A 10,266-nucleotide genomic window follows, 5' to 3' on the forward strand; every position below is an offset into this window, starting at 1 on the left:
TCATGCATCACTTACTTCAATCTTTATGACAGGTTGATAAGAATTTGTCATTGTTGCCAAGATGGTTAAATGGTCACTCGTGTAACAGAGATGAGAGTTTGCTTTTCCCCTGCGAAAGTTGGACTCAGTGTTGTAGTACATGTCACGGTACAGCTGATAATCACACTCTGTGCTCTTGTCAAACATTCCCACTGCGAACCAGTTTGAATACAGGTTGAAGTCGTAGGGCACGGAGAACATGGCGGCCATTTTCTTGGTGGTGCATCCTGTAGACTTGCCGCGGGTGAGATAGGTGAAGACACCGACAGATCCTCGAGCGGCGTTGGCAGTCTTCTTGAACAGTGCGCTCCCCGTTGAAGAGCAGTCGATGGTGGGTGGCAGCATCTCTTCACAGTAACCACTCACAATGTGCACACTAGAAACAGTGAAAAAGCATTAACACATTGGATATATTTACATACAACTGTTTCAATGAAAGACAGAAAAAAAACACTTACCTGGGTTGAGACAGGATGAAGCTTGAGCTTTCATTTGTAATATGAACGGTGCACTGACGGTGTGTTGGTAAGAGTCCAACACCTTCATTGTCAATTTCTATCCCTGTTGCAATGCCGGCCATTTTTAGCTCTGTAGTGGGACAATTGGTTACACTTTATTAGAAGTAAACATTATTAAGCATTAGTTAAGCATGAAATACTGAATTCATCGTTTACAACACAAATACTCATTAGTATGTAGCTTATAAACACTGTTAAAAATGTTTTACTCATCATTAATAAGCACTAATTGTATTAATAAACTACATACTAATGAGTATTCATGTGTTATAAATGAAGAATTCAGTATTTATTAATGCTAAAGTAATGCTTAACAGTGTACTTATTATTAAGTGTTACACACAATGTGTTCAAACAAAGGAAACAAATCTTTATTATGTAATATAAATTGACTATTAAAGTTTAGACTAGTCTGAGGTTATCTCAATATTTGTAGAATAACAAATTTGTATTTGTATTTGTATTTAATTTAGCACATAAAAGATGTATAAAACAGCATATTAAAAAGTGGAACGACAACAACAAAAGACATACAAAGTATACAGTAGATAAAGCAAATGTGCCGGAGAAACCAAAAAAACCCCTAAGGGCTTGTCAAGTGGTCCTCCTAAAGACAAACATTCAACATAAATGTAATTTACAGAATGAAAAAACAACATAAAACAATTTTAAAAAAGAGAAAATCAATATTGTGTGAAAATTCAAGATAAACATTCAACATACATTTATAAAGATAAAAATTCAACATAAATTCAGTTTACAGTCAAGTGAAAAACAAAACATAAAACAATTCGAAAAAGAGAGAGAGAAAATCAAAGGTGATGTAAAAAGTATGTGGAATTATGCATTGCTCAATTGGGCCAATAGAAAGTGAATTATTTGTTTCTTAAATGAATTTATGCTTGTGCAGTTTCTAAGGTGGATTGGTAATGAATTCCAAAAGTGCGGACCTCTAAATCTAATTGAGAAGAGAAAGTCGACTTAAAAAAAGTGGGATGAAGATTATTTGCTGACCTAGTGTTTGCCTTTTACAAATTGCAAATTGCCTCCTATCAGACAAATAGCTTTTGAACCATAACAGATTTGAGCTGCATAAACCATAAAGAGAAAGTTTCTGTAATAAATGGAAGCAGTTCTTACCTGAAAGAACACCTGTGAGTGACGGTGGAAGCTCTGGCTGTCACTGGCTGTGATCTCCTTATAAAGGAGGTGGAGGAAAGATAAGAAGCTGTGGGCGGTGAATATTTCTGTAAAGTCATTCCTGGAGCTAAAGAGAGGTGTGAATGTTTCAAATAATAGCTGTCACGATAGTACAGCTTTTTTTATTTCATAATACAAAAACAGACTACCCATCCCAGTCTTCCCTACTCTTTGAAATGAACATTAAAGGGATAGTTCAATATTTTGGCAAACTGGCCCATTGCCATAATCCCTATAGTCATAGCAGTAGGTTTGTTACCTTTAATTGTCGGTGCAAGCTATTTTTAGAACGGCGGAGCAGAGCCGTGAGCTGCTCAGAGCTACGCTACAGAGGTTTATGGGATTTCTTGGTTTCCCTCATCAAACTCATCAAATACACAATCCAACAACTCCACGAGGCTCTGGTGGACAAGTTGTGACCTGCACATTCACCACGCTATGAGATAATAACACAACGTTACCAGACTTTCAACTTCAACTTTCAACTTTATTGTCCCCAAAGGGAAATTCATGTTGCAGAAAGGCAAAAAAAAACACAGAACATATAGAGCACATCCACACAAACTCTACACAGCATTGAACAACATGGAAATGGCAAGTACCCCGGAGGGCAAACTGGGAGCTGTTCCATAACACTGCAAATAAGATAGTTCCGCTGCTCATTTACAAGCAGGCAGATTGGCTCCTCTCAGGATGGACACAATATTTAAAATTTTCTCTTTCATTTCTCAACAAGTGAGAGAACCACAAAGTGCATCAATGCGTGACGATTTTGTCTCCCTCTCCGAAATTTGGAACACAAAATAAAAACGCATGCGAATAAAACGCAACGGACTCAGTGTGCAAAGACCTTTAGACTCTGATAGCTACTTTTAGCAAATAAATTACAAATCAATCAAGATCTGTTTTAATTTTTTTACAGTTACTTCCTGTTCTCTTCACTAGTAAAGTGTGACCTGCACAAAGGGCTCAATGATTAATTGCATTTGCAATGGGCTCTATGCACAGCTCCACTACTCCCTGAAATAAAGTTGTGTCTTACGTTATTGGACAAACTGATTAATCCAGGTGTGTCTGAGTAGTCACAATGGTCAAACACACCTGGATTAATCAGTTAGTCCAATAAATGCAAATGCAATTAATCATTGAGCTCTTTGTGCAGGTGACACTTAACTCATCTTTTGTTTTAATGTTTACAGTTCTTTTTTTCTCACATCGTGCAGATGAATGATTGATTTCAAAAATATTCCAAATAGTTAAAGCAGAAGTAAGCAGAATGTTTGTGTTAATATAAGTCTTAAATAGTTGTATCTTCCGACAGCAATCACTTCTATAGAGTGTTTGGTCTGAAACACGGGTCTGTCAGTCACTCTGCTCTGCTCTGAGCCGAGGAGAAAACTTTCCTTGTATCCTACAACCTTTATCCAATGAGGAGAGAGAACGGCATAAAGGGGCGGTCCTCTCTGTGTGTGCTTATGTTTCAAATAATAGCTGTCACGATACTACAGCTTTTTTTATTTCATAATACAAAGACAGACTACCCATCCCAGTCTTCCCTACTCTTTGAAATGAACATTAAAGGGATAGTTCAATATTTTGGCAAACTGGCCCATTGCCATAATCCCTATAGTCATAGCAGTAGGTTTGTTACCTTTAATTGTCGGTGCAAGCTATTTTTAGAACGGCGGAGCAGAGCCGTGAGCTGCTCAGAGCTACGCTACGGAGGCTCATTATGGGATTTCTTGGTTTCCCTCATCAAACTCATCAAATACACAATCCAACAACTCCACAACGCTCTGGTGGACAAGTTGTGACCTGCACATTCACCACGCTATGAGATAATAACACAACGTTACCAGACTTTCAACTTCAACTTTCAACTTTATTGTCCCCAAAGGGAAATTCATGTTGCAGAAAGGCAAAAAAAAACACAGAACATATAGAGCACATCCACACAAACTCTACACAGCATTGAACAACATTGAAATGGCAAGTACCCCGGAGGGCACCAGACAGAGTTGTTTTAGGTAAATTCATGCAAAACCACTGATGCGCGTTGCCTTCAGGGACAGTTTTTCATCAAGCAGTCTCTGTATTTACCTCTAAAACAACTCTGTCTGGTAACGTTGTGTTATTATCTCATAGCGTGGTGAATGTGCAGGTCACAACTTGTCCACCAGAGCGTTGTGGAGTTGTTGGATTGTGTATTTCCTGCAGTGCAGTGAGATCAGATTTGGGTGTAGCTGCAGCTGCACAAACAACATTCACAATGTGTCACGATGGCTCATTTTGCTGCAATGAGCCCTTTTGAACCTGCTCTAAGTGATGCACTTTACACGTAATGCAAACTAACTATACTAACAGTTCACCTTCTGTAGTGAAGATTTGTTCATTGTAAAAATCATATGTGAATCAAACCAAAAGGCCACTAATGCACCAGTTAGAAAACTCTGTCCAAACAAAGTCTTTATCCCTCAGACAGAACTCATGCCTCCTGCTGCTCCTAGTCCGACCCCGAACGCTTACCTGCCAAATTCAGTTTTCATTCTGTGTATAATCAGCACCCATAGGATAAGTTCTGAGTTTCAGAATTTCAACACCGCTATCATTAATATTTTGTGAATTTGAAAACAGCATATACTGTACGTAGTTTGTGCAGTTTGCAGTGGCTGAACTTGTTGGAGGACTTTGTTTCCTTTTTTCAGTGGTAAATTTCGTACAGAACATCACCATCTTGTGGTCTGTATTTGCAACTTCACACAGATAACTTAAAAAAAGAAAAAAAACATTTAAATGACTACCTGTTTTTCCCCTATTTTTGTCCCAAAGAGCACCTGATTTCTCACCCTTTTCTGACCAACTGCAGCACTCCCTACCTAGTACCGTTTGGTCTTCATAACCCTCCGAGATCTACAGTGTTGTTTTTCCCAGGGGCCCTGAACACAGCATCACAGAAAACAGGTGCAATAACGGACACACACATTTGACCTTCAGTGATAAATAACAGAAACAGTTTTAGTTCATCTGGATTTTATTAAGAAATCCAACATTCAGTATAAAAATCGTATAAAAAAAAGGCACAAATACAGGAAATAAAGGACAAGTATAAAAGTTTGTATGAATAAAATAAAAAGAATAAGAAGTAAAAAGTTCCCTTTGAAAAAACCTTAACTGCTTCAAACTAAACAAAATAAATAACAAAACATTTTCTTTGATAAAACACAAACATAAAATAAAAATCAAGTTGTCATGTATCAGCCAATCAGAGTGCAGCCTCGTTGTGATGTCACCACTGTCGTTATGGCTCCATTAACTGTTTGAGTGCTGTAAACGTCTACGTCCCTGAGAGCACCAATCAGAGAGAGCGTCTGAGGCGGCCTTCAGAATAAAAGCATAACAGGAACAGGAGTGTTGATTAACTCGGATGCTTTTATTTTGTAGCTGTAGAGTTTTTTCTTCTTTGTCTTTTGTGTTTTAAACATCGTTGTGTTTCCTGTTCGGGGTCGAATCCCTTCACTGTTAGACTCTGATACTTTTATCAAATAAATTACAAATCAATCAACATCTGTTTTCATTTTTTAACAGTTACTTCCTGTTCTCTTCACTAACAGGTCCTAACATTAATTAACCAAAATTCAAATTTCATTATCTACTCACCCTCATGTCGACTAAGGGCTGTGAGAAGTTTCAGAGTCCTCCGTGCCTTCTCTGAGTTACAGCGGGGCTCCGTGCAGCACTGCATGTCCATATGACGGTTGCGAACGGAGCATGAGAAAATGTTCCGAAAACAAATTAAATAAGTCTATATTTTCAGCTTGTTTGTAGTGGAAGCTCCAGAGACTCTGGGAGCTTCCACTACAAAGAAGCTTAAAATATAGACTTATTTAATTTATTCCGGAACAATTTCACCACCAGTTAGGCTACCGGTAATTACGGCGACGGCGGCAACTGGCACCGCCGTCATTACCGGCAGCTGGTGCACAAAGAGAGCTTCCAGAGAGCGACAGGTGTGCCGCACCGCGTCAGGTACAGGGCCGTTCCCCCCTGAATAATACTAAAGTGGGCCCCTGACTTTTCCAGTTTTTTTCATAGACTACGTAGCCTATGTATTATCATTTTTTATTCAGCCTACTTTGTTTTGATGCTAATGCAGCATTACTATGAGTATTAGTCAGGGTCTTATGCAGAATAATTCAGTCATACAAAGATTACCGGGGGTTTTTTTTGGGCCCTACCGGACGCTGGGCCCCTAGAATTATCATCACCTTTCTCCCCTATACAACGGCCCTGGTCAGGTATGCTGCATTGCTGCCGTGTCAGGTATGCAGCAGGACCAGGGGCACAGCGTCATTCCGCATACATTTTAGCCCGGTGTTATGCCGAGAAGTGCCTGCTCAGGTTGAAGTTTACAATGAAATGCGCCGATGAGACTGTGCCAGGTCTCTGCTGCACAGTACGTCTTGACCACATGTCAGCTGCTCAGCTGTAGTAGAGGAAAAGTCGGCTCGTGCTCCAGTCATTTATAAAAAAAAAATCTCGGCAAGCAGGCACTTCTCAGCATAACACCGGGCTAAAATGTGTGCGGAATGACGCTGTACCACTGGTCCTGCTGAATACCTGACGCTCTGATGCGCTTTTTTTTTAACCGGGATAGCTCCACAGCCAACGTAGCGCTACATTCAGCCGAGCTGAGACCACAACATACAACACGTAACAGTGTGGCGTTGCTGCCTTCTCTTTTCACCGACAGCCCCATCCCCCTCTTGTTTGCATGACAAATAGCCTAACACTAGAGCATAATCGCAGCCTGTGTGTAACAAAATTGCGTTTCATCATATTGCAATATGGGCTCTATGCACAGCTCCACTACTTCCTGAAGTAAGACAGCTCCTTTATTTCCTGTCTTACATTATTGGACTAACTGATTAATCCAGGTGTGTTTGACCATTGTGACTACTCAGACACACCTGGATTAATCAGTTTGTCCAATAACGTAAGACAAGACTTTATTTCAGGAAGTAGTGGAGCTGTGCATAGAGCCCATTGCAAATGCAATTAATCATTGAGCCCTTTGTGCAGGTCACACTTTACTCATCTTTTTAAAAAAATGTTTACAGTTCTTTTTTTCTCACGTCGTGCCCCCCCCCCCCCCCCCCCCCCTCCCTTAAAAACTCTGGCGCCCCCCAAGGGGAGGCGCACCCCGCAGTTTGAAAAACACTGTTTCACAAAATTAATTTGTTGGGTGCTAGCCTGTATAAAATCACAAAATCCAACTCAACACACTTGAAAAGATAGGAATTGACACCAAACCTATACAACTATAAAAACTACACATTAATATTAAAATGGCGATTTACGAGGCTAATTTGGCAGCCATTTTGAAAAATGGCCGCCATCTTGGATTTTCACATGTCCAATCAGACAAATTTGATCAGAAGCCTCTCGAGAACAAATACACTCCAATTTTGCTTTTATCTGCTCCACTATAATAAACAGTAGCCTAACTAAAGCACTAATCCCCCCCCCATGGTGTGCAGGCCCTTTGGGTTTGCCCAATTAGCACTCCCTGCTGTGGTATATTTTGATGTCGATGCTGATGAAATGATGACCACTCTGACACGTCTTCTTTGTAGATGGTAAAAAGGAGTTTATTACAAAAAAGATGTAGTGTCAAAAAGCCGAATCTTCGAGAAGCCTCTATAGCCAATTACGAGACCTCTCGCTCTTAGCCAAAAGTTCTGACCTTATATACTGTAGTATGTTCTAAAACTCCACCTCTCTAAACATAAGGAATGAGTATTTAATCAATAAGAGTCAGCTGCCACACTGAGTGGCACAGTAGCTGACATCACCAGTTACCTTGGACCTCCTTTTCAGACAATGGTATTTTATGTACCTTGAACTGTTTATCTATCTATAACTGTCATGCACTCAAGGCTCAATCATTCTAACAGTAGATGTCCAGCCTGTGTTATAACGTCCACCTTCACATTTAACCCTCAGGGTACATTACTTAACAACTTAGGAGGTAGAAAATACACCACATATTCCCCCCTTCGAGGCCAAAAAGTCTCGACATAACAAAAAGCAACACCCAATTACTTAAAATATAAAGATAATGAAATGACTATTGACGGAGTGTAGGAGCGAAAACCTGTCAGGCAGTTATCTTAAACCAAGACAGGAAATTCTCCTACGGCCCCAACTGCCCATGGCGACCACTATTCAGCACTCCAGACAAGTCAAAGAATAATTCACAAAACATGATTTTAAAGAAAAACAACTTCAGGGAACATATGAATACCTCAGGAAATTATAAATAAATGAAAGTTCTAATTAAATGAGCGGGTCAACCCCTCGCCTCATTTAATCAGGTCCCTGCCTACCATTTCTCTACCGAAAAAGAAAACACCTGAGGTTCCAACACATTCACCTGTAAAAACAATACATAACATCATGAAAATCAAATTACATATTCATCATACAAAAACACATAAAAAAGCAAAATAATAACTCATACAAAAATCATGTCAAATGTCAATAAATAGTATTTCTCAAATTTTCAGTCCAAGTTCATCCAGGATGCTGGGGCATCTGATTCATCCCAGACCATCAGGATCCTTGGACGGTCCACTTCAATTATAAACCTCTCCTTTCCCAACTTGTCCTAATAAGGAGAGAGAGAAAAGACACCAGTATCCTTGCAAAATGACATACAATCAAAGATTGCAATAAACATCCTACAATAGAATACAGCATTTAATATGGGTATGTGTCCCTCAACTGTCCTAAGTCTATTCCATCTTCGTTGTCGTTGTTAGGTGCAGGCAGCAGTGACATCTGAGCTTGATCTCCAGGCATTACTACGCCAACCCATCTCAAAATCATGGCTTTTGCAAAAGTCAGCAATACAGTACAGAAACAGAACAATAAACATAGTGTTATCACAACCGCTACCATAATTTGGGCCAACACTGCTCCCATTGGTCCAAACTGTTCCTGTAACCAAGTATTTGCTGAACGTCCGGCTCCCTCAGAAGCACCAAATGCATCCCTGATGCTTTTTAGTGCATCTATTACACTCGTCATATTATCTGAACTATCAGGAATCAGAGTATAACAGGCATCACCGGTTAAATTCAAAGCCACACATAGACCTCCTTGTTTAGCCAAGATGTAATCAAGAGCCATATCATGTTTCAGCAATGTCAATCTATGACTCTTTTGCGTATTCGTCAAAGTTGTAAACCCTGTAGTATGTTCTAAAACTCCACCTCTCTAAACATAAGGAATGAGTATTTAATCAATAAGAGTCAGCTGCCACACTGAGTGGCACAGTAGCTGACATCACCAGTTACCTTGGACCTCCTTTTCAGACAATGGTATTTTATGTACCTTGAACTGTTTATCTATCTATAACTGTCATGCACTCAAGGCTCAATCATTCTAACAGTAGATGTCCAGCCTGTGTTATAACGTCCACCTTCACATTTAACCCTCAGGGTACATTACTTAACAACTTAGGAGGTAGAAAATACACCACACTGCTATAGAAGAAACCGCCCCATCTAGATAATGCAGATGAATGATTGATTTCAAAAATATTTCAAATAGTTAAGAATGACCACACTCAGAAGAAAACTGATGTTTCACGTTTATTAAATGTTTACTGTGAAGAAAATTATATTGATGACAAGACAGCTGAAACAACATTAATCCGACAAACACATCAAAGTGACGCCAACCTTGTGCTGCAGTTTATAGTTTCTATACTGCAGAAGCCATTATTAAAAGCTTATTTTTAATGGGTAGAGGTGAATTGCTAGACAATTAAGTGAAGCAGAATATTGTAAGATGGATTTTGCATGAATGAATGTGCTACATGATGCAGGCAGGTTTGCACTTTTTGATTCTCTAATTTCATGCATCACTTACTTCAATCTTTATGACAGGTTGATAAGAATCTGTCATTGTTGCCAAGATGGTTAATTGGTCACTCGTGTAACAGAGATGAGAGTTTGCTTTTTCCCTGCGAAAGTTGCACTCAGTGTTGTAGTACATGTCACAGTACAGCTGATAATCACACTCTGTGCTCTTGTCAAACATTCCCACTGCGAACCAGTTTGAATACAGGTTGAAGTCGTAGGGCACGGAGAACATGGCGGCCATTTTCTTGGCGGTGTGCCCTGTAGACTTGCCGCGGGTGTAGTAGGTGAAGACACCGACAGATCCTCGAGCGGTGTTGGCAGTCTTCTTGAACAGTGCGCTCCCGGTTGAAGAGCAGTCGATGGTGGGTGGCGGCATCTCAGCACAGTAACCACTCACCACGTGCACACTAGAAACAGTGAAAAAGCATTAAATGGATAGTTCACCCAAAATTGAAATTATTACCTACTCCCCCTCATGTGGACTAACGGCTGGGAGAAGTTTCAGAGTCCTCCGTGGCTTCTCTGAGTTACAGGGGGTCTCGGCGTAGCAGTGCATGTCCATATAATGGTTGCAGATGGAT

General features: G+C 40.0%; 1 protein-coding gene across 1 annotated transcript; it reads right to left on the reverse strand.

The window, feature by feature from the left end:
- LOC146992408 (DELTA-stichotoxin-Hmg2b-like) lies at positions 1-10,061 on the reverse strand. Its single transcript, XM_085790521.1, has 3 exons — positions 9,755-10,061; positions 498-627; positions 1-415 (listed from the first exon to the last, which is right to left on the reverse strand). The coding sequence occupies exons 1-3, from the start codon at positions 10,059-10,061 to the stop codon at positions 1-3; spliced, it is 852 nt and encodes a 283-aa protein (XP_085646647.1).
- Between the last annotated feature and the right edge of the window lie 205 nt (positions 10,062-10,266).

Source organism: Trachurus japonicus, chromosome 1 (genome assembly GCF_045865225.1).
Source record: "Trachurus japonicus isolate A0001 chromosome 1, Traja_1.0".
Lineage (NCBI taxonomy): Eukaryota > Metazoa > Chordata > Actinopteri > Carangiformes > Carangidae > Trachurus > Trachurus japonicus.